The sequence below is a fragment of the Rattus norvegicus genome, chromosome 9, assembly GCF_036323735.1.
Source record: "Rattus norvegicus strain BN/NHsdMcwi chromosome 9, GRCr8, whole genome shotgun sequence".
In the NCBI taxonomy this organism is placed as follows: Eukaryota; Metazoa; Chordata; class Mammalia; order Rodentia; family Muridae; genus Rattus; species Rattus norvegicus.
Genome location: NC_086027.1, coordinates 88554556 through 88579395, shown reverse-complemented (window position 1 = coordinate 88579395; position 24840 = coordinate 88554556). Strand labels below are relative to the sequence as shown.

The following is a 24840-nucleotide window of genomic DNA, read 5'->3' as shown; positions in this document are numbered from 1 at the left end:
CCCAACCCCTCTTTTGTTCTCTTTATGCAGACCAGTGTCCCATCAGGTTCATAATGATGAGAGTTGGTGTCCTCTTGGGTAGTAGCAACCCTGGGGTTTGTTTGGTTGTTTTGGGAACTGAATTCATTCGAGGGTCCCCAAGACACAGCTGCAGTTCTATGCGTCTCTTCCCAGGAGTGCCCTTTTCATATTGCTGTGCTGGCAGATAGTGTGACTGGGGCTATGAAAGCCAGCACTTTCCTGTGCCTAACCATGTGACTAGGGACAGATGTCTTAACCTTGTGAGCCTCAGTTTCCCCATCTGAAATGCTCTCTGGGATAGACAGTCTAGTTGGATAATATTAAGTGTCTTTCTCCTTCTGGGAAAGGCATCTTTACAGATCTCCGTCCTTTTCATTTTTAAAATAAAATTAATAGTCATCTGAGTTGAAGCGATTAGAGGTGCTAAAACACTTGGGGTCTGGGAATCCATCCCAGAAGTTAAACTTGCAAATCATTGAGCAGAAATTGAAATCTACTGCAAGTGGCAGTCACCCACAGCCCTCCGTCTGCAGAACTGTCTGTACTTCTAACCCTTTTCATACGCTAGAATTTGCCGTGGCTTTGAGGTCGCTCCTGATACTGTAGGTGGCATGCTCATCAAAGAAGTGCTGATTTTGTGTTTTCTGGGAACAGGGTCAGAGAGCCTTCACGTCTCTCACATCTTGCAGAAAGCAAAAATTGAAGTCAGCGAAGATGGGACCAAAGCCGCAGTAGTGACAAGTAAGTGCCGGGTCACATGGCAAGGCCACATCCAATAGCCTTGGACTCGAACTCCAGGTTCATGCTTCCACTTAGAAGACTTCTAGGGAAAACTGGCCCTTAGGGCTAGAGAGATGGCTCAGTGGTTAAGAGCACTGACTGCTCTTCCTGAGGTCCTGAGTTCAAATCCCAGCAACCACAGGGTGGCTCACAATCATCTACAATGGGATCTGACGCCCTCTTCTGGTGTGACTGAAGACAGCAACAGTGTATTCATATATATAAAATAAATCTTTTTTTTTTTTTTAAAAAGAAAGCAAGCAGACACTTGGGAGACAACAACGGGTATGGGTTGATGAAGTAGTTCATGATGATGGTGGTGGTGATGGCAATGCTTAGAAGGGGGAGGGAGGAAGGGGCCTTGGAGACAGCAGCGAGTGTGGGTAAATAAAGAATTTGGGATGACTACAACAACAGCAATGTTGGTATCAGGGGTGTAGCTCAGTGGTAGGGTACTTGCCCCGCATACCCAAGGCCACGGGTTTGAACACTAAACACTGAGAAAAGATAAATCATGGTAGTGTAGAAATTTCATCTAAGAAGGGAGTCACCATCCTCCTGGAAAGAGCTAGTCACCATGTTATTTCAGCCCAACTCCTCAAGTCTGCACCTACATAATGGAAGCAGCTAGAGTGTGTAGCTGAGTGGGTATGGCTTCCCCAGGTATTCCAATAAAGCTTTATTTATCAAGCCAGGGGTTGGCAGTGTAGACGTAGCCTGACTACCATTGCGTTGGTCCCTGCTCTGGGCAGGACAAAGCACATCTGGCTACTTTACCTGCAGGAACAGCCCATCTTTAGACTGAAACATAACAGCCAGTACGGGAGCATAGCTCCTCAAGTCTCCCCAGGACAAGGAAGGATCAGCATCATCTACAGGACTGCACCAGGATTGCTGGGCAGCCTCCGTTGATCATTAGAACATCTGCATCTGTCCTCTTGGCCGATTATAAGGAAGGAAGACCTAAGCTTGTCTCCACCAGCACCAGCAATACCGTCAGTCATCCATATAATGAGATTGGAAGACTGGACTATGAGATTGTAAGCTCACAGAATAGCTTCACTGGACATCCTGCTGGATGGTTGATTATTTCTAGTCATGAAGCAAAGTTATCTTTTATTCTATAGGGTCAGCACCCTGTCACCTCCCAAATAAATGCTTATTTTTTTCTGTTGCTTTAAAATAGCACTTAACATAAAGACCCAGAATATGAGTTTTGATTTAAAAAAAAAATCCTTTGTCTTTCCTAGCTGCTACTTGCAAAATTTGACAAAAATTATTTGCCCACCTTGCCAACTGCCATTCCAGTCAAGATGTGCTACATGATTTGTAGAGAAGCCCTGTATGAAAGGGAAACTCCCTTGTTCTAAATTGTACCGGGGATTTCAAGACCGCTACAGCAGAATGCTAGGCTAAATCTGGGCCTCTGTGTCAGCACTCTGTGGCTGCTGAATTAGTCAGCTTGGGCTCCCATAACAATGACAGAGAGCAGAGAGCTTAAACAACAGATGTGTATTTTCTCACTGTTCTAGAGGCTGGAGGACTAGGGTCGGCATGGCAGCCGGTTTGGATTCTCTTGAGGTCTTTGTGTGCTCATGAGACTTGCGTGCTCGTTGGTTTTTGTCATGTCCCTGGAGTCCCTCCCCATCTTAATTAGGATATCAGTCTTATTGTGTCAGAGCCTCACCTCTGGGTCCTTCTGGGTCCTCAGTAGCCTCTGTGAAGGGCCTTTCTCCACCTGTATTCATATTGGGAGCTTAGTGCCTCAATGTAGGAATGTTAGGGAGACACTAATCTATACTGCATGCTATCTAATTATAATTCTAATTTATTGGAATACTGGGAATTGTAAGCAGTTTGCCTGGCATAGCTCTCGAGCATTCCTTTTCTAAGAGCAACCCACATCATTCATGCCTTTCAGAAGTTTGAGCAAAGTACCAGGCCAGCATACTGGACATTGGTCATTATATCACCCTTCTCTCTTCCTTAGCCTTACCATGGTCTTGTTAAATGGGGCCAGCCATTGGTCAAAGTAGGCAGGTCTAAGATTTATGTGTCTAAAGAACGTTTCTTTCAGGCTAGGGTGTAGTTTGGTAGCAAATGACTTGCTTGGCGGCCACATTGTCCTGGGTTTTATCCCCACTATTACAAGAATAACAAAAAGTTGTTTTCCAAGGCAGATATCTACAGCTAATGAGTTGAGCGGGGGCGTAATATAGCAGGTGCAGATGAGCAGTCTGTGTCGCCGTCACAAAGGGCATCTAAGTGATGTAGCAAAAGAGAAGGCGCAGAACCAACAGTTAAGCATTCTGAGCTGGCCTTTGATGTGCAGAAAGGATGTGGGTAGGTTAAAGAGGTCCAGAGGCTTCATCAGCACAGCAGATGGCATGCGTAAAAATAGCTTATAATAACAGCCACTATTCTCTGGGTGCTCATTTGGTTGCAGTCTCTGTCCTGAGAGCTAGAATGTGTTTTATGTTATTCAATCCCCATCAATCTATGAGAAATGGGGATTTACTGGGGAAATGGGGCTTTTACAGAATAAGTGAGACAGTAACTGAAAAGGCCAGCCCAATGCACAGTGATCATTGAGACCATGGTAGCATGCCAAGTTAGGAGTCAAAGCAAACGTATCCTCAGGTACCAACCTCTGGGTGTCCAGTCACTGCCCTGGTACTCAGTAGATAACACATCACTTCTTCTTCTTCTTCTTTCCATAGCTGCAATCCTAATTGCAAGGTCATCGCCTCCCTGGTTTATAGTAGACAGGCCTTTCCTGTTCTGCATCCGACACAATCCCACAGGTGAGTGGTTCCTCTGTTTCTTCTCTGGCTGTTTGTGTGCAGAAAGGGCCATCGCAGCTAAGTTGCACCCCATCAGTGTGGCCCTTAATCTGTTTACTTTGTGTCATCTATAGGAGACACTATGGATACTATAACCCCCCATGCACACACACCTTAAAGAGAGAGGAAAATGAAGTCTGTGTTACAGGGTTTGGTGGGATCTTTTAACTACTGCCAAGAATGTAGTTTTGGAAGGTGGTGGTTTTTAACATATAAAAAGGTGCAGCATGCCCTTTGAAACTCTTGGCATCTATTGAATTGTTTTTCATAGTTTTAAAAATATCTTAAATATCACAACAAACTCCGTGTCTTCTGTGAGGTCACTCAGATATAATGCCTTAGGAATTATCTGTTCAAAGAATCTTAGCTCAGTAGCTCATAGGTTAAGTTGGGCTCTGATCTTTATTCTGTGTGTGTGTGTGTGTGTGTGTGTGTGTGTCTGTCTGTCTGTCTGTCTGTCTGTGTCTGTGTGGTGTATATGTGTGATGTGTGCATGTGGTATGTATATATGTGTGGTGTATGTATACGTATATGTATGTATGTAGTGTGTGTGTCTGTCTGTCTGTCTGTCTGTGTCTGTGTGGTGTGTATGTGTGATGTGTGCATGTGGTATGTATATATGTGTGGTGTATGTGTATGTATATGTATGTATGTAATGTGTATGCATGTGTGTGCTATGTTTGTATGTGGATGAAGTGTGGGGGAGTAAGTGGGGGTAACTGTATGGATACATGTGCACATATATTCATGTATGAAGGACAGAGGTCAAATTTGGTTTGTCTGTCATTCCTTAGGTGCCATCTCTCCTGGGTTTTTTTGAGGTGGGGACCTAGGACTTGAAGAGTAGGCTAGGCTGACTGGCCAGCCCCAGACACCCTTTCTGTCTCCGTGAGATTATAAGCTATGAATATGCACCACCACATTTGTCTTTTTCTATGGGTGCCAGGGATTGAACCCAGGTCCTCGAGTTTACGGGGCAAACAACTCACCCACTTTGCAGTCTCATCAGCCCACTAAATTCACCTTGTAAAAATAACTAATCAAAATATATTGTAAGAAAATTTTCTTAATTAAATGATAATATTTTGTAATAAATAACTTTAAAAACTAAGGATAGTAAAGCTGGAGAGATGGCTCAGCGGTTGAGTGCTTACTGGGCTTGCAGAGGACCTGGGTTCTGTCCCTCGTGCCCAGGTCAGGCGGCTTATGACTGTATATCACTCTAGTTCCAGGTGACCTGATGCCCTCCCTCTGGCTTCCGTAGGCACCCACATACATTCAGTGCACATAAGCTCACATAGGCGCACACGTACATAACCAGATAGATCTTTTTACGAGGACGCACAGGGTAGTACCAGCCTTCCATTTTTATTTAATCGTGAAGTATAAGCCTGGCTTTATAGAAGGTTTGCTTCACATCCACGCACGCTGGGTGCTAGTACATTTTTCTCTTTCGCTGCCATTTTAATCAGAAGGTGTAGTTCCTTATTCTTTTATCTCATGTTCGATATGTCCTCATTAATGTATCGGAGATGAACAGCCCAATACTGGAGCTTCTAGGCACTGTGACTGTTTAACCTAAACTCTATTAAAATGACACATAATTAAAATGTCAGCGTCTCGGTCCCCCTCACCTCAGTTCTGCATTTGAGTAGCGATCGCACCGTGTCACTTGCACAGTGAAGGCAGAGACTATTTCTGCCTTTGGAGAATGGCACAGCCGAGCAAGAGGTTAGCCGTGGCTCCTTCTGTCCCCGTCATGCAGTATCCTCCATCCTGCACCATGAATTCATTTTATGATGTCAGACATTCTCTCTCTCTAACCCTCTAGGTGCCATCTTGTTCCTGGGGCAGGTGAACAAGCCCTGAAGGACGGACAAAACAAAAGCCACGCAAAGCCAAGACGACTTTGCTCCGAAGAGAGACTCCCTTCCCCACATCTTTCATAGTTCTGTTAAATATTTTTATACACTGCTTTCCTTTTTTGAAACTGGTTCATGGCGACAGTTAAGTGACACAAGTGTTTCTGGTCAGGGCTGTGTCAGAAGAAAGGGCAGGATGGCTGGGATGCTGTACGGAAGAACGAAGAGGCGGGTTTCAGGACGTCTAGAAGATTTCTTTAAACTACTGATCAGTTACCTAGGTTAACAACCCTCTCGAGTATTTGCTGTCTGTCGGGTTCAGCATTTTTGTTCCGTTCTTGTGTATATGTGTGACGTTCCGGGAGAGGTTTAATCAGTGTGATAGGAGGGGGGAAAAAGACATTTTATAGTAGTTTTTATGTTTTTATGGAAAACAGTATCATTTGCCTTTTTAATTCCTTTTCTCTCACTTCCACCCGAAGGCCAGAAGGTGGTGAGGTGGTGAGGGGTGGAGCTAGAAAAGCCGTAGCCTCTTCGTGTGTTGTTTCCGTTGCTGTTGCTATCGCTGTTTTATATACTGCATGTGTTCACTAAAATAAAGTTGGAAAACTAACGTCTCGCTGGACACAATTTGCTGTCGAGCCACGTGCCTGTCACTACTGGTCTGTACTCTTTGGATTGGCTTTTTTTTTTTTTTGTATTTTGTATAAAGTAAAAAGAAATAAAAGTGTTCCGAGTAGTAAAAATTTAAAGGAGGCCATTTCTCTGTTTGAAGAACATGATATTAAAAAAAAAAACAAACAAAAACAAAAAAAAAAAAAAAAAACACTGTTTCAAAAACCTTACCTGAGCCTCTTATGGTCAGAAGCCTTTCTACTTAGGTAGCTTGCAAGAGCTTCAAAGCCCCTGGACCTTTTCTGTTCTTTATCTTGCAACCTGGCAAGCAGTCACCCTCCTTGTCTCGAGGCTTCTCCATGTATAGAGCCGTTCCAGCAGTCACCGTTCCAGTAATCCTGGCTCTGCTCTCAGCTGCCGTTCACTTGAGCAGCAGCTAAGGATTCCCCACAGACTTGATGAAGTACAGAAAGAAGTTTCTGCAGACTTCTGTATCTTGGAGAACCTAAGCCCTGGTAAATGTTTGGGTTTTGGTAACCGGCTAGAGTGGTTGCTCTTTGAATTTGCAATTTTCGTTTGTTTTATTCAGGGGATAATTTTTCACACAGAATTTAAACATCACGTTCATGTTACCACGTACATTTTAAATTGAGGTTCTGGCTTGTATAGCCTGTCATCAGAAGAGTTGAAAACTTTGGAGCAGTGAGACGGCTTCGTAGGTAAAGAAGCTTGCTACCGAGGATGATGGACCAGAGTTTGATCCCAGGACCCATGAGGTAGAAGGAGAACTGACTCCCACAGGTTGTTCTCTGGCCTTCACACACTGGTTATACGTACACACGCGCGCGCGCGCACACACACACACACACACACACACACACACACACGCACACCAAATGTTTAAAAAAATTAAAACCTTTTAAAGCACTTATTGTCAAGACTTCAGAATATAATATTTTAAGCCCAGAAGCTCCATGCCTTATGCTAACATGAAAACGTCAGTCCGATTCAGCACTGTTTGACCTCGTTGTTTATGTTAATCATTACCTGTAAAGGAGGCTAAACTATGTTGTTTGCAACTACGTAATTGTTTGTATTTACAGCCACAGAAGAAGGGAGTCAATGCGAAGACCCTATTTTGAATAGATCATACATTCTACCAAATGTGCTCCTTGTTAGTAAAGCCTACTAAAACTGGTCCTGATGGGTTTTATTCTGCCCTGCGTCAGGAATATGTTGTGAGTTACTTAAAACTCTATTGCTGGTGGCAGTGGAATGAGAGTTATGTACTGCCCTCCTCATTTGCTCATACGCTGTATTGTGGAGAGTTCCGGGTAAAGAACCAGTATGATACAGGGAGACACAGGAGAGGGGGTGGGTTTACAGAAATTGTCCCTATGCCAATGGAGGCCAAGACGCCTGTAGTCCACCATCTGTAAGCTGGAGAACCAAAGAGTTTGGCAACACATCTCAATCCACATCCTATGGCCCAAGGTAGAGAAGCAATGATGTAACTCTATCAGGCCAAGAACTTGTGAACCTGAGCCTCGGGTGTCCAGTCAGGAGATGAGTGTCCACCTCTAGAAGAGAGGAAAGGTTGCCTTTCCTGTATTGTCCTAGCTTAGCTTACTCTCGATGGATGGGATGATGCCATCCACATCCCCAACCCTAAGGGAAGGTGGGTCTTCCTTTGTCCACTGACCCAAATACCAGTCTTCTGGAAGCACCTTCACAGACAAACCCAGGAGCAATGTTTTATCACATACATGGGCATATATTTTTCTTTCTTCCAGGAAAATTAACCCCTAAAATTTAAACCTCACAAGTGTCTACCAGGTGTCAAATGCTGGGGAGGGATCCTTTTCCCAAATAAACATGGGATGGGCAGACACAGTCTTAGCATAGCAACTGCTTGCCCACTTTTATGAGATTCAGAAGCGGAACAAAATGGAAATGAGTCCAAGAGAGAAAACATTCAAATGTCTACAGAGCCAAACAGTCCCTGGATTTCCAATTCTGCCTATTTGTGCTCCTTCCAAAAAGAACCAGACTTGGCTGGATGTTGGGATGGCTGTAGTGTGTTGTATAGAGATGCTGGAATATTGTATAGGGATGCTGGAATGGTCCTAGTGTGTTGTATAGAGATGCTGGAATATTGTATAGGGATGCTGGAATGGTCCTAGTGTGTTGTATAGAGATGCTGGAGTATTGTATAGGGATGCTGGAATGGTCCTAGTGTGTCGTGTAGAGATGGGCTGCTCTCCAAGGGTTTGTTGGCCATACTGCACTGGTTACATTAACTTCTCAAGTGTCTGGTAAAGTTTCAAAGTGCAGTGATGCTCAGAACTTGGAAAATCATGGCAGCGGGGTCCAGGCTGTCCTCTTCTCCCTTAGTTCTCCCAACTCCGCCAGCTCTACTGTCCCTCTACTCAACACACATACTTTCTGCTCCTACCTGACTTCTGGAATCAAATCTGTTTGCAATCCCTGGACCAGGAGAGGAAATGTTCCTCTCATCTTTTTTAATGTGTAGCCTTCTCCCTTGTGACATATTTAAGCCAATGAGTCTTCAGGCCTTGTCTTCAAAAATATCAATTTTCTGAAAGCTCTTTTCCTGGAGGGAAACTGAAATCCATTTAAGATACGGAGACTGCTAGGAAAATTACAGGCCTACAAGAGACTACTTTTACTCTGTAGTCATGGTTGAGCGAATGATTTACCATAGATTAGATGCCACACTGAGTTTGAGTAAGAAGCCGGCTGCAATTTTCTTAAAGCAACAAAATGGTAGACCTAGGGGAAAATGGAGCCAACTACCAGTGAAATAACTGTCTGTCACTTAATGAGATGGGTACTTTCAATTTCGCCTGGGACACTGGAAAATGAGAGCAGACACTGACCCAGATATGCTAGATGCTCTGATGTCTCACTGGCCTATCAAGTGTTTGTCCCATGAAGTAAATGACAGGTGACCTGGAAAAAATTCCAACCACCCAGAACTTTATAATAGCGTTCAAGGGAGTATCCTTTATGCCTGTCACTTTGTGTTTTTATATTGGTGGCGGTAGTGGTGGTTTGGTTTGGTTTTTTCTTTAAATGAACTGAGTGGCTCCTGAGCTTCCTATGAAGAGATCTGAAAACCTACAGTGATTCAGTGAGTCAACAAGGCACCAAACATTCCCTTCCAGGACCCATCATCAGTGACTTGTGGGAGAGATGAGATCTGGCTAAACTGTGGGCGATAGCTGTGTTCTTAAGTTGCCTATGAATGTTGTGTTCTCTGCCTACCGAGAATCTCTTGAAGATGCCACAATATGGGTAACCATTGCTGTGATCCTTTTTCAGACAGAATCTCAAACTCCATGTAGCTGAGGATAACTTTGAATGTCTGGGCCTATTTCCTCTACCTCACAAGTGCTGGGATTACAGCCAGGAGTCACCATGCTCATTTTATGTGGTACTGAGGCTTTGTGTGTACTAGGAGGGTACTTAACAGTTACATCTCCAGCACATGAAGCCCTCCCTGAAGACTCCCAAACTACTGTCCTCTTAAAAGCACTTTTAAGGGACTGGGGATTTAGCTCAGTGGTAGAGCGCTTACCTAGGAAGCACAAGGCCCTGGGTTCGGTCCCCAGCTCCGAAAAAAAGAACCAAAAAAAAAAAAAAAGCACTTTTAATTTTTTTTATGTTATGATTACGTCATTTGCTCCTTCCTTGTCTTCCCTTTAAACCCTCCCATGTGCTACCTGCCCTCCTTGCTCTCAGATTTGTGACCTCTTTTTCTTTAAAGTGTGTGTGTGTGTGTGTGTGTGTGTGTGTGTTTCTACATATGTAAACCCAACTTGCTTGATGTGTATAATGTTACTTGTATGTAAGTTTCAGGACCCACTATTTGGTATTGGATAATGTTCTCTTCCTTGGAGAAGACTTTCTCCACTCTCAGCCTTCCTCAGATGTCTGTAGTTCTTTGTCTGGGGTTGAGAGTTTGTTAGTTTTCCTCCTACATTAGCATGTCTACTGGTGCCTTCCTTGTTCAGGCAGCCGTGGTGTTGAATCCTCATCTCCAGGAGACACACTGTCTTAACAGACCTCCTGTACCTCTGGCTCTTGGTCTTTCTCTTCTGTGTTCCATGGCGTACATGGAGTCTTAGATGCAGCAGTCGTGCTGTAGATGTATCAGATGGGACTGTGTTTCACAGCTCTGAATGGTTTTTTTTGGGGGGGGGTTGTAGTTTTCTGTAATGGTCTCCTCCTTGATGAGGGGTGAGGTCTCCACTAATCTGTATTAGGATAATATTTAGAGTCTAGTTGGGGGTCATGATGGTTTAGTAAAGTAGCACTTGTAGGTTCTCCAAGATCCCTATCACTATGCCCTTCACTATCCCTACTAGTGAACCTAGTGGCTAGGTTTCCAGTACCAGGTATGATTTGCCTCTTATTCAGTGGGTCTTAATTTCAATTAGAGAGCTATTGGTTACTGCCAAGGTATGCCTACATGGGAACATCTTATTTATATATGTAACTGGGCATACATATGTGATACAGAACTTCAGTCCGAGCACTTGGCAGGCAGATGCAGGGGAATCTGAGTTTGAGGCCAGCCTAGTCTACAGAGAGATTTCCAGAACAACAAGACTACATTGAGAAACCCTGTCTCAAAAATAAATAAAAGTGTGTGTGTGTGTGTGTGTGTGTGTGTGTGTGTGTGTGTGTGTGTGTAGACTCACATGTACTATAGATATTCTTAGGTAGCTAGATAAATGATTCCTCATAACTTTCAGACAACCTTATGGTTATTTTACTCTCCCCCTTCTGTATTCATCTCCTTCCCCTGTCCCTAACTTCCCCCACCCCAGTTTTTCCCATTTCCCACTTTAGATCCCGTATACCCCGCTATCATCCTCTCCACAGTCCCCCTTCCCCATTTTACTTTCCTGGTTTCTGCAGTTACCCCAGGTTAGATAGTCACATCTGAATCGTTGGAGCTGGGAGCCTCGGATGACAGAGAACACACAGTGTTTGTCTTCCTGGGTCTGGGTTTCCTCACTCAATATGATTTTCTCATTCCTCCCATTTACATGCAGTTACCTATCCGTGGGTTCATTTCTTCCAGCTGAATATATCCATAAAGCGCACAGTGTGTGTGTACCACATGCTTACTGTCCATTCATTGGATGAAGGCCATTGTTGTCACTTCTTAGCTACTGAGAACAGAGCAGCAGTGAACGTGGCTAAGCGAGTATCTATGGAGTAAGATGGTGGTCCTTTGGGCAGATGCCTGGGAATGGTATAACTAGGTCATACAGTAGATTTATTTTTAACTTGGAGAATCCTCCACACTGATTTCCAGAGTGACTGGACCAATCTGCAATCCCACCAATCCCCAACCTCTTCAGCATTTGCCAAACCACTTTCCCCTTCTCTCTTGTGTCTTGAGGAAAGAAACTAACGTGATTTAAATAAGAAGCTTGCTAAATAGAAGTCACAGTTCTCCATTATACCCACCAAACCGTTGACTAACACTCGCAAACGTGATTAACTGAACATGGTGTGGCAAAATAGGAGTGAACCCCTAGCAGACCAGCCTCCGTCTGGAGTCAGTGAGCCCAGCTCTAAGCTAAGAGATGTGACAAACTTAGGAACAGCCTTTCCAGGATGCCACAACTGTCTTAGAGCCAAGAACTGAATCCTCGCGGCGACCCATCAGGCTCCCCTTAAACATCTCTATATGCTCAATTCATCGGTGTGGTCAGCTGAGCATTCTCCACCTTTGTCTCATAGCTGTAGCTCACTGGGAATGTCTCCAGGCCATTGTCTTGATGCGAAAAGTACCTGTATAGAGGAAACATCTTCAGCAAGCTATTCCCAGGCTTTAAAATGACCTCACATGAGGTCTTCTGCACATGACCTCATCTTGCCTGCAGAGAAAGGATGAGAACGGATCAAGCTTACTAGAACATTTTGCGATTTTAATACCAGGACCCTGGCAAAAAGGCACTCTGTGAATAATCAAGTCATGCGGGTCTTTCCTCAATGGCAGGGACAGTTAAATGTGTAGTTTTTAGCTTCCTCTATTATTTTTTCTCCAAGGACAGCTTTCCTAAATCACTAGTTTTGTATTGGTAATGAATGGCAGGCAGCTGAATACACAAGTATCAGTGGTAAATGCAAACACCACCAATTGAGCATTCTGTTTTCAGAAGTTTGTGCCTCTGGCTGTGAGTTGTTTTAACTTATTTTTCTTTTTGTTCTTGTTGTTGTTCTTTTGAAACAGGGTCTTACTGGTGTAGCCCAGGCTGGCTTTGAACTTGTGAACTTCAGCATTTCTCATTTTGAGTGCTGGGATCTGATTTGCCACAATCAGTTTGTGCTTTGTGATAAAGACTTTGGGGAAGAGGGGTAAGAAATGGAGAGGGAGGACAATGGAGTCTTCCAGAGTTGGCAGGCCTCCAACTTGTATTGCCAAAGCTAGCCTTGAACTCAGATCTGCCGTCTTCTGGCTGCTGCGACGACAGTCTCACACTACCACTCCTTGCTAGAAGCTTTTGACTCTAGGATTTTCTTCTGATGTTGGAGGGGGTGGAAGGTGTTCTTAGCTTGCAAGATGAGGATAAATCAAGCCATCCTCAGTTTTCTGCTGTGAGCCATGGGCTTCCTGTGTTCTCATACCCAAAGTGAAGAGCCGTGGATCCTGGGTCTTCAACTCCAAGGGTTGTAGGTCTTTGCAATCTGAGGATTGGAGAGACGGTACAGGATATCTGAAAGGGGCTGGAAACAGCAGACATCAGAATGCAGGTCTCAAGAGCGCATGATGTCTGAGAGGATGTTCTAGTAGAAGAGTAAATAAAAAATCTTCAAAAACAATTTTTATTTTCAGCATTCGTGTGGTTTCTCCTTTTCCCAGTGGAAAGGGGGATGAAAAACCAAACTCTCACACCTTGGCATCAAGAATGCACGGCGCACATCAGATTCCTAACTACAGCATCCTGAGAGGAAGCCCGCAGTGGGCTAGCTCGGGCTGTGTGGGGCCTGGAAGTCATGTGACATAATCATGTCCTTTCCTTCCTTTCCAAGGAGGAGGACAGTGGTCGCCACTAGGTTTGTGACATCCGAAGTTTGTGCTGCAGCTCTGGAGCACCATCTTGTGGTCAGGATCAGGCGAGGACTCTAAAAATAGCTCTTGCTTTGTGCCTTTCTTAATCAGAACTATAGTACCTAAGACGGTGAGAGTAAGGCTCTCCATTTTATGTCTGCATATAGTAAAATGTAGTAAAATATGCACACGTAAATGCATGTGTGAATACGCAAGATAACGTGACTTATGTATTCTTAGAGGTTCGAGCTTCCGTTTTTGGTGTAGGCTTTCAGGCTTAAAAAAGCAAAGTGAGAAAAAATAGGAGAGTCTAAGTATAATAGATGACGCTTTCTCCAGTGCCAACACTGTCTTTATAGCTTAATGATTCCCTTATGCTTATGGTTTTTTTTTTGGGGGGGGTGGGAGAGGGACAGATCCAGACAGGGCTTCTCTGTGAAGCCCTCACTATCCTGAAACTTGCTCTATAGACCAGGGTGACCTCAAACTCAGAGAAGTCTGCTTGCCTCTTCGTCCCCGGCGCTGGAATCAAAGGCCTGTGCCACTGACACCACCCTGTCCCCTTATATTCTTATGATTGTCCATACGAGGTGGCAAAGGCATTGGTCAAAGAGCCAGCTCTCCAGGTGATGACTGGATGAACTTAGTCACGTGCTCTACCCAACCTCCTTGTAGCCCGCGTGTTCCTCTTGCCCATGCCTAAAGTTTATTCTTCTGGGGTCAGGGAAAGTCGTGCAGGGATGGGTCCACTGTCTTACGTGACTTTACGTGATGGAACTGTGGAAGCTGATTTCCCCACGTTCCAGTCCACAGATGAATTTCAGTGGCTTTAAAACCAAGATTTAAATAAAGACAGCCTAACAATTTAAGTTCAAAGAGTTTTACTCAGAAGTGTGTTGAAAGTATATTCCTTATGCAAAATAATATTTTTACTTACAGGCTGTCTTATGTACTAAAGTTACATTTGTTCCTTGTGTCGCTCTATCCATACACAGGATTTAGAAGCTTGAAAGCTGAAGGGAAGTGTCACAAGCCAGCTTTTACCCCCAAACTGCTTCCTTCTGCCTCTCTCTGCATTCAGCCAGTATCAAGCACAGGGAAGTAGACCAGGAGTTCCCTGACAGCCTGGGAGGTTAGAGGGCAGTGTGGTCTCAACTCTTCCTAATACCGTGACCCTTTTATATAGATCTTCATGCTGTAATGATTCCCCCAACCATACAATTATTCTCATTACTTCTTAATAACTGTGCTTTTGAAACTGTTATGAATCATAATGTAAATATTTCTGGAGATAGAGGTTTGGCAAAAGGGTCTCCAACCACAAGTTGAGAACCACTGTTATAGAGCAAAGAACAGGGAGGGAGGCTAAGAGAAGGAATACCCACGTGTCATTATGCTTTCCAGTCATCTCCATAGCCATTATCACTTGTCATGGCACAAGAAGGCATGGCATTGGAAGCATGCAGATTGGGTCATAATGAAATTAGAGACAGGTGGGGGCTGGAGAGATGGCTCAGTGGTTAAGAGCACTGTCTGCTCTTCCAGAGGTCCTGAGTTCAATTCCCAGCAACCACATAGTGGCTCGCAACCACCTATAATCAGGTCTGGTGCCCTCTTCTGGCCTGTAGTTGCATACATGTAAGCAGAAAGCTGTATGGTTTATACATAATAAATAAATGTTTGTTTTTTTTTTTTTTTTTTTTAAAGAGCTTCTTCTTCGGGAAAACACCAAATGGCGGATGACGCCGGTGCAGTGGGAGGGCCGGGAGGACCCGGGGGCCCAGGATTAGGAGGCCGTGGTGGCTTCCACGGAGGATTCGGCAGCGGCCTTAGGGGCCGCGGTCGTGGCCGAGGCCGTGGCCGTGGTCGAGGCCGCGGGGCTCGTGGAGGTAAAGCTGAAGACAAGGAGTGGATCCCCGTCACCAAGCTGGGCCGCCTGGTTAAGGACATGAAGATCAAGTCCTTGGAGGAGATCTACCTGTTCTCCCTGCCCATTAAGGAGTCTGAGATTATTGACTTTTTCCTGGGTGCATCTCTAAAGCCTGAGGTTCTGAAAATCATGCCAGTGCAGAAGCAGACTCGGGCTGGCCAGCAGACCAGGTTCAAGGCCTTTGTCGCTATTGGGGACTACAATGGCCACGTTGGTCTTGGTGTTAAGTGCTCCAAGGAGGTAGCCACTGCCATCCGAGGGGCCATCATCCTGGCCAAGCTTTCGATCGTCCCAGTCCGGAGAGGCTACTGGAGGAACAAGACTGGCAAGCCCCACACTGTGCCATGCAAGGTGACAGGCCGCTGTGGCTCTGTGCTGGTGTGTCTCATCCCCGCCCCCAGAGGCACTGGCATTGTCTCTGCTCCTGTGCCCAAGAAGCTACTGATGATGGCCGTATAGATGACTGCTACACTCCAGCCAGGGGCTGCACTGCCACCCTGGGCAACTTTGCCAAGGCCACCTTTGATGCCATCTCCAAGACCTACAGCTACCTGACCCCTGACCTCTGGAAAGAGACTGTGTTCACCAAGTCTCCTTATCAGGAATTCACTGACCATCTTGTGAAAACCCACACCAGAGTCTCTGTTCAGAGGACCCAGGCTCCAGCTGTGGCTACCACATAAGGGCTTTTATACAAGAAAAATAAATGAATTAAGTCTGTTAAAAAAAAAAAAGAAAGAAAGAAAGAAAGAAAAGAAAAGAGAAGAGAAGAGAAGAAAAGAAAAGAAAAGAAAAGAAAAGAAAAGAAAAGAAAAGAAATTAGAGACAGGTAATCATTCCACCCTAAGTGAACAGGGATCCTGTACCCAAGGATAGGCAAGGCGAGTGTGGGTAAGAATTCAGAGACGTCAACAGGTGCCACTGGGGATTGAATTCTCAGTCAGCCTTGTAGGCTAAAGTCTTACTACCCTAAACAAGAAGTCAGAAAAGGATTGCCAGAGTTTGCCAGTGAAATCGCCAAAGATTACAAAGAGTGCTTAAAGAAACCCAGCAGATTCTCGGTAGAGGCTGGCATTTTGCTCACTCTGGGTGGGTATTTAACATGCTTGTTGTCTTGTGTTACATGATATCGCTGACTCCATGGTGCCACAGACACACTTTTGTGACGCTTACTCATGAGATGTCAGGCATAAGGACATCTGCACTGCTGGGTCTGTTATCCCTGTGGTTAACTGAAACTCAAGTTAAAGCTCAAAAAGCAAAACAGCAAAGCAAACAAACAGACAAACAACTAAAATGAGAGAAAAACAGAAACAGTGAACCAAGAAGATGAGTTACAGGTCAGCCTTGGCTACTACCAGGATTCAACAAATTAAAACTCAACATTTTACTAAACCCACTGATTTAGCCAACTAGATTCTTCTCAAGTGTCCTCTTGGAAACAGTCTGTTAGCCATGATACTGTGTCTGTTACACAAGACACAGGTTCTAGGGGTTGAGGATTTAGCTCAGCGGTAGAGCACTTGCCTAGCAAGCGCAAGGCCCTGGGGTCGGTCCCCAGCTCCGGGAATAGAAAAAAAAAAAAAAAGAAAAAGACACAGTTCTACCTTTCTGGCCAGTCTCAGCAAGAGGATTTGATTTTCTGGCTGATTGAGATGTGACTGAGCAGAGGATGAGGCCGCTGAGGCAGCTGCCTTCTCCACCCCACTGTTTGAAGCCTTCGTTGCTCAAAACAGACCGCAGCTTTAAAATATATTGTCTCTCATCTCAAAGGTGTTTCTTTCTAGCTTCAGAATGAATGCTGGGTACTCTTCTGTCACAGGTCTGGGGACTCATGCTGTTACTTTCAAAGTGGGGCAGACCAGAAACCAGAAACAATACAAAACAAACTCAAGGTTTTATGAGTCAGGGACAGAATGGTACTGCAATCTCACTCTGGCCTGCAGTCATTTCCCTACCCTTGGGATCTCTGTCAAATGAACTTAGAAGAAACGCAGGGCTTCATGTAGAAGACAGACATGGATTATTACAGAATACAACAGAGGCTACTATGGAAGAAAATACTCTCACAGGTGACTGACTAATGAGACCATAATGATGACACTGTATCTATTAAGAGGCTATATACTGTATCTTATAAATAAATAAGAGGCTATATACTGTATCTTCGAGTGTCTGGAACAGTTTTCCTGAGGCGTATTTTCTAGTTTATATGAGCAACAGATCCTTTTGATTAACTCTTGCTGTATGTAGGGGGTGGGAGGAAATGTTGTCTCTGTCCTGAGAGAGGTCTCTACTAGATAGTAACCTTAGACATTTAGGTCAGTGAAGAGTAATGTCTCCACTCAATGCCAGATCTATGACTGGATTCTTTTTTTTTTTTTAAACCAAAAATCAAATAACAGTACAGGTGAAAAAGCAAGAAAAGGTTTTAAAGCTATTAGAATAACTGGGTTTTATCAGGTGGAAATGGGTTTCCCTCTGTGGGCCCTATCCATGCACTGAAATTTCTTCTGTTTCATAAAGCACTTGAAAGCTTACTAGTATTTCCTTCCCTCCTCTTTACCTATCAGTTTTTCCCACACAAAATTTGCATTGTTGAAGATACAGGTAGGTGTGGAAGCTGGTGAAGCAGGGGTTCTGGGAGAGCAGGCTGTGTCCTTCTGTAAATTAGCCCATCTTGTATAAAAGTTTCAAAGACTATAGCTAGTCCTGAAAGACTCCATTATTTTAAAAGATGTATTTTTTTTAATGCATAGGAACATGTACTTATGGGCACATGCATGTAGTACTTAAGGAGGCTAGAAGAGGGTGTCAGATACCCTAGAATTGGTTGTGAGCCACTTCATGAATGCTGGGAACCAACATGGTTTCTCTACGATAGCAAGTGCACTTAGCTGCAGAGCCACCTCTCCCTGCAGATTTCTCTGCAGATTTCACTGCATTTTGAGGACTGAGTATGACTGCACACCTGTATGAACATGAATGTCATCATCTGTCTGGCACCACCACGCACACAGAAGAAGATAGCTTATTCCTGCACACAGAGAAGTCACCGTTTATTAGGAGTGAATTAAGACACTAGGGGCATATTGACATATTAAAATCCTATCAGGGATACCAGACCCAAGAACCTCCTGGGCACACTCAGGACGGAGAGCCAACATGGGACTCTACTTGGGTTATGAACAGCTCCCTCTCCTAATGCATTTGGCAGTCTAGCTCCTTTACCTACATGTACTACACCCACACACTCCCATCTCTGTACAATGCACCCAAGCACCCCTCTTAGGAACTCAGCTCCTCCTTCTCTTGGACCCCTTAATGGAGAACCCCACCATCATCAAGACTACTGAGTGTCTTCCCTCACATGGCCTGCTGCTCCCTGCAGGCTATTTTGATCTTTCCTACTGTTTTAATAAAATTTCCTTGCAACTTTGCAATCGGGGTAAGCTTTTACTTGAATACTGAACAAAACCCTAAGAACCTGGAAACACCCAGTCCAGACACCACCCTGGACTACTGGTACACACTGGACAAAGGAAAGTGGCCAGCCAGTAGGATGTGCAGCCTTTTAAAGAGGCAGCCAGCCCATGGTGCCTAGGTGAGAAGGGGAGTGGGTGAACAAAAACCCTGAACTCATCCTATTACTCTTCGGGGACTCAAAGTGGCCCAAATCAACTTCAAACCCCAAAGAACTCACCTGGAAGATGCTAGGAAGTGGCAGACACTTTTTTGCTACAGTGGTCCCCACACCTGGCACCAAGGACTAATAGGCAGAGGACTCCCAACTGTCCTGGGCTCAGCTCCATACCTGATGGTGTTGTAGCCTGAATTGTCATCTGCACTCGCTTAACTGTCCTCCTGTTCCTTCTACTGGACCCAGCCTTGCCCTCATCCTGTACCTCTGTCTCAAACCTGTGACACTCACAGCCACAGCTGCTTCTTCAGCCTTTCCTGCATCACCATGAAAAGGGAGGAAATCTCAAAGAGTAGCTTTTTATTCATATTACAATGAACTTTGCATATGACATGTATTTAACTGTACTGCAAAGCTGGAGGGAATAAAATACATCTAACTGTACAAATCATACACAGTAATAAACCAGTAGTAAGAGAAACAGAAAAAAAATGAAACAAATTCCCGTCACCTGATAAACACCTGTTTAATTGTAGGGCACAGTGAGAGCAATGAGACATTGCTCCCATATTCTGAGCTGTTCGCCTCCGGCACTGTCTCTCTGCTGTGCTCAGTGGTGATGACGTCACACACACCCTTGCTGCCTAGCTGGCAATGCTGGTTTTCTCTGCTCTTGAGCTCTCTTTGGGCTTGGAGTAGTCCCAGGGCCGCCTGTTCTCCGTGAATCCGTAAAGCTTCCTGAGCGCCACTCGTGCCGCTTCTTCCTCTGCAACAAGTACAGTTTCCCCAGGTCCCTCTGCGATCAGCCTTTTGTCACTAGGAAGAAAACAGACAGTGACCTGATGCCAGGAAGAGAGAGTACATGGTGCAGTTATGCCTTCCATCCCATTCCATATAAACACAATAACCTCTGAGGCCCAGTTCCTCCAAGGCACAGCAGAAGGTGGCACGAGGATCAGGAGTTCACGAGGACTACAGCTGAGTGTGGTGGCACACTCCTTTGACGCCAGCATTTGGGAGGCAGAGGCAGGCAGATCTCTGAGTCTGAAACAACTAGGTCTACATGGCAAGTTCCTTAGACTAGAAAATCCTCATGCAAAGACTGGAAAAATATTTGCAGAAAATTTAATGTATGTATCTTAGATACTCAATGTCCACATCTACCACTCTAATTGAATGTGATCGATAAATCATGCGCTCTCTCTCTTTCTCTCTCTCTCTCTCTCTCTCTCTCTCCCTCTCTCTCTCTCTCTCTCTCTGGAAAGCATTCTATCTTTCAGCTACACCTCTACCCCACTTTAAGACCTGAAATCAACTTCAGACAGGTTTGTTTTTAACAAAACTAAAAGGCTCTAAATGTGCAGACACTCTGACAGACAGCAGAGCTCCTATCTTCCACTATGAGGCTCAGCTTGGCTGCTGCCAAGAACAAATCAAGATAGAAATAAAGCTTTTATTTTTTTTATATAGAAAATATAAGATGAGCTTATATCCCATGAAATTCTACAGCAAACCGCTGTCCAGAAGTGACGTAGCAGGAGCTGGAGGGAAGACTCAGTGCTTAAGGGCAATGGCTGCTCTTGCGAAGAACCCAGGTTTGAATCCCAGGATGAACCCAACAGCTGACAAACATTGTAACTCCAGTTCCAGAACTGACACCTTCTTCTGGCCTCCATATGCATGTGGTTGCACACATACCTCAGGCCAACACTCACATACATACAATCTTCAGAAGTCACTATTATCAAAACACAGATTACTTATCTTCTATCAATAGCAGAAAAACAAAAAACCTACCACCACCACCACTACCAATAACAAAAACCAGATAATGATCGTATCCACCCCACCCCACCAGAGTCTCGCTGTGTAGTTCTGGGTGGCCTTTCTATAGACAGTCTGGGCTCAAACTCACAGAGATCTGCTTGCCTCTACCTCATAAATGCTAGCCTACATTAATGACATGTACCCCCACACCCAGCTCAGAGATAGGATTTTAATGTTATTAGAAGTAACACTTAACAACTGTGAGTCTATATCTTTAAGGTCTCCAATCAAAGTTAAAAAGTGAAGAATGAATTTTTCACTAACCAGTATAAGCCAACAAAATATAAAGGCAAAGCAGTTGTGCTTCCAGACTGCCTGGTGAGTCTGGACTCAGGAGCTGAGATGTTTCTCTTCTTCAGCTCCTCTACGAGGAGTCCCATGGGATTTACGATGGTCCACATCTCAAACAGCTCTTTCCCTGTCATTTGTGTAATTAAAAAGTCCTGTGCATAAAATGACATTTAAATTAGAACATAGAATATTATGGCCAGAATTCAAATTCCATTTCTACCATAAAAACCGATAGGCAATGAGTGTCAGGTGTACATATTAAATATATAGAGCCCGAAAGGAAAATGCTCGAAATCTGACCTTTTGCACTAAAGCATTGCTTGAAAAAGTTGAGATTATAGAGTATTTTCAGTTTCTGGCTATGGAACTCCAGTTTGAGCTTCTCCCCCGTGGGCTCACACACGCAAAGCCAGCACACAGCCTACCAGAGTTAAACCCAAATGATCCTGGTTGCTGTTTGTTTATATTTTTAATAAAAATCATGTTTCAATTTCAAACCTTGAGAAAATGATGTCAAGCAATATGACCTATGAAAATTATTCAGAAGACAGACTCCTGCCTTAGAATTCAAGAGTCAAATCACTGAAATTCAAAGTAGAAACCTGTGTATCTGTCTCATTACTAAGGACACACTCGCGAGGACACGCCTTTCCTCCATGTCGGACTATACACAAACATTTTCTCCTTAAAAAATAAACCAAAACGGGGCTGGGGATTTAGCTCAGTGGTAGAGCGCTTACCTAGGAAGCGCAAGGCCCTGGGTTCGGTCCCCAGCTCCGAAAAAAAGAACCAAAAAATAAATAAATAAATAAATAAACCAAAACAAAACAAAAAACTTAAAAAAGCTAAAAATAACTTAAATCTGCAGAACTCACAACCCAGCATGTATTATTTGCTTTCCAGGGTATTGGCAAAAGAAAACTGAAATAACAACCACAAAGTTACCATAAAAAGTTTGGGCTGGGCTGGAGAGATGGCTCAGCAATTAAGAAAACTGACTGCTCTTCCACAGGTCCTGAGTTCAATTCCCAGCAACCACATGGTGGCTCACAACCATTTGTAATGAGATCTGATGCCCTCTTCTGGTGTGCCTGAAGACAGTTCAGTGTATTCATATACATAAAATAAATAAATCTTTAAAAGAAATAGTTTTGAGTCTTTGTAAGTTTTGGGAGGTAGGAACATTCTGTTCTACCAACATCTAGCAAAGGAATGCATGAGAAAAAGACACTTCCCCCTCTGTCTACATCGAGCAGGTCTGGACAAGTGCTATTAACCATTACCCACCCTGATGAACAGTGCAGCCCTCTCAGGACCACTGCTCTGGAGCAGGGCTCCAATTACTGCAAAGAAAGTCCGACGTAACACAGGCTGGGGGACAGGAAACTCCGCACTGAGCGTCAACTGCTCCACAGCCAAGTTACTGGCCACGTGACAGACAACTGCCTCACCAGTAAGAAAGTTAACTAGACTCTCAATGCCTTCGGTGGGCAAGTTTGGAAACTCGTCTTCAAGAAACTGTGTGAGGCACCGATGTGAAAAAGACAGCCCTTGCTCAAACAGTTCTTGATTGTCCTTAAGATTCAGAAGAGCGGCTTCTTTCTCTATGCCGAGGTTCTGACGTTTCGCCTCTTCACTTTTGATGTAGCAGCTATTGACAAATGCTGTTTTGAGAAGGTCCAACGAAAAGGCCTCTTGTAACCGGGACCCAAAGGCTTGTATCTCCGCATGGTAATCCCAGTTTGGCTTCTCTGAGCTGAGGAGGTAGAAACAGTAAGAGATGGTAAGGAGAAGGGCATGGTACCACGTACAACTGTGCTGTAACTATTACACAGAGGAACGCAATCATTTTATTTTTCTTTTATTGTCGGGTTTTGACAGTTTAGATACAAAAAAAGAATACAGGTGAACGCTGACAGTCCTTTATCAGTCTCCATAAATGTGGATTAATTTTTTCATTTTGGCTTCATTGCCATATTAAAGAGACTGTTCACATCAGATTAGGCTGCTCTTCTAGCTTTTAAGTTCCTTCCTTCTGCTCTAACTGTGAAATAATGCTTTCCACCTGAGTATGAACAAATTATAACTATATAGATTCAGGCCACAAACTAAAAGTAATTCTATTTAGCTTATATCCTATTTATTTAAATCTCAGAAATGTCCACTTGAATTTCCAGTTACATAAGCTAGTATCAGTATTCTAAGTGTTTTAAAAGTTCATAACCATGGGTGAGAGTTGAGGCTGTTGTAATTCAGCGGTAGAGTGCCTATCTAGCAGACACAAAGGCCTGGTGTGTGCAGGTACACTACACAGTCACACACAGACAAGAATTAAAACATCTTTTCCTAGAGAAAAATATAGCCAAAACAAAACTCTTTAAAGAGAGAGAAGAAACGTAGAGAGATCTAAGTTGAAAATCTAAATTTGTTTTCTACAGTTTTTCCCAATTTTAATTCATGAATCTTAAAATACCCACCTGTCTACTGGGCAAGGGAATGAAAATTAAGACATGATTCTGAGTTTTGCTTATTAAGCCACAATTCTTTGTAATAGAAGGTGTGTTCTCACTGGTGTTAGTGTGAACAGAGGTCAATACTCTCCTGGAGGGCAATATTAAGGCAATCAAAATTTCAGCTCAGGAATAACTAGCTAGAGACAGTTTCTGCTTCACATGTGTACTAACAATCTAACGAAAGTCAAATGCCAGTGCAACTGTAAGAATGAAGTCGACCTTCGTGTACTTTTGTCCACAAAGACAGAGTAAACAGAATATGCAAGATGCAGGATCATATATGAGCATGATGCACTTAATAAAAACGTGTGGAGTTTTTTGTTGGTTGTTTTCATTCGTCCTCCCCCAGCCCTCAGGCAACAAGATTAATTAGATCAAAAACCTAAACTTTTACCCTCTTACTCCAGGCAGTGGACACGAAATTCAGTTTACATAGAACTAAATTTTTCTGCCCTGGTACGCAACGCTGTAGAATGAACGATCCTATTTCTCTTAAAGGTACCCAATTGGCCTGAGATTAGGAAGGGACAAAATTGGGCCAATTCCAATTACAAGCAGTTACCCTCTGTCGGATCCCACTTATTTTCGGCTAGTGAGATTCTGCAGGGGGCAGCCCGGCCTCTGTCGCCCAGTTCCTCTGCCCCAGGCCGGTGGCGGACACGTCCCCACCGCAGTTGCAGGCAGGCAGCTGCAGCCCAGTGTCCTCAACCATTCGACCCTCCCGAGACGCCTACCGTCGCACCGGCGGTGGCGGGCTGCGTAGCAGGCGCCATCGCTCCAGCTCCTTCTGGAAGCGGAAGGCGGCACGGAATCCCTTCTTCACTCCCCGAACTGGAGGAACCAACGTAGGGGCGGCCGGAGCCAAGAGGCGGCGAGGGCCCTGCTGCAGCAGCCGGAATACAGCAGAAGCCATGGCAAGAACAGGGCAATGGAGAGCGGAAGGAAGACAGCCGGACCGGTGTAGTGGGAACGCGGTTGCCCGGAAACTGGTGCAGCAACAGAAAGAGGCCTCAGTGCTGCAGGACACCCAAGAAAGTGCGTGACTAGCATAGTGCGCATGCGCAAGTGCTTCTTTCTGCCCATTCTATAAATATGGGTGCAGAAATTATTGGGAGACAGTTGCTTGACCCTGTCAGTCTCTCTTGTGTTTATTTCTCATTAAAGCAAAAACAAAAACTAGTTTCGTTTTCGTTTTAATAAAAAAGGCAACAATGTCCCTGCGGTCACCCAGTTTAGACTCCAGGGTCTTTAGGTGTGCCTACTTTCACAGCTTGTTCTGGTTACTAAATTATTTTTTAATTTATTTCCTTCCTCTCTTTGGTTATTGTAATTGGTTTCCAAACAAGACTAGTATCTGTCTTCCTGCCCAGGAAATGTATTTTCACCTGCTTTGAAATACTGACCAAGACATGTTACTGCCCAGTT

General features: G+C 44.3%; 2 protein-coding genes and 1 pseudogene across 5 annotated transcripts in view; 2 read left to right on the top strand and 1 right to left on the bottom strand.

Moving 5' to 3' along the window:
* Nucleotides 1–6258, top strand: part of Serpine2 (serpin family E member 2) — a 64115-nt gene extending 57857 nt beyond the window's left edge. For all 4 annotated transcript variants that reach the window (XM_006245162.5, XM_039083112.2, NM_019197.1 and 1 more), the window contains 3 exons: nt 676–762; nt 3522–3605; nt 5476–6258. In XM_006245162.5, coding sequence (XP_006245224.1) covers nt 676–762; nt 3522–3605; nt 5476–5513 — 209 coding nt within the window. In that variant the 3' untranslated portion in view covers nt 5514–6258. The remainder of the gene's footprint in view (nt 1–675; nt 763–3521; nt 3606–5475) is intronic.
* An 8670-nt stretch (nt 6259–14928) lies between these two features.
* Nucleotides 14929–15963, top strand: LOC108352030 (40S ribosomal protein S2 pseudogene; annotated as a pseudogene).
* Nucleotides 15964–19294: 3331 nt separating this feature from the next.
* On the bottom strand, nt 19295–24346 carry Mrpl44 (mitochondrial ribosomal protein L44). Its single transcript, NM_001031650.1, has 4 exons — nt 24150–24346; nt 22190–22658; nt 20876–21054; nt 19295–19600 (listed from the first exon to the last, which is right to left on the bottom strand). Exons 1-4 carry the CDS (start codon nt 24326–24328, stop codon nt 19429–19431), a joined length of 999 nt encoding a protein of 332 aa, NP_001026820.1. The 5' UTR covers nt 24329–24346; the 3' UTR covers nt 19295–19428.
* Nucleotides 24347–24840: the final 494 nt, after the last annotated feature.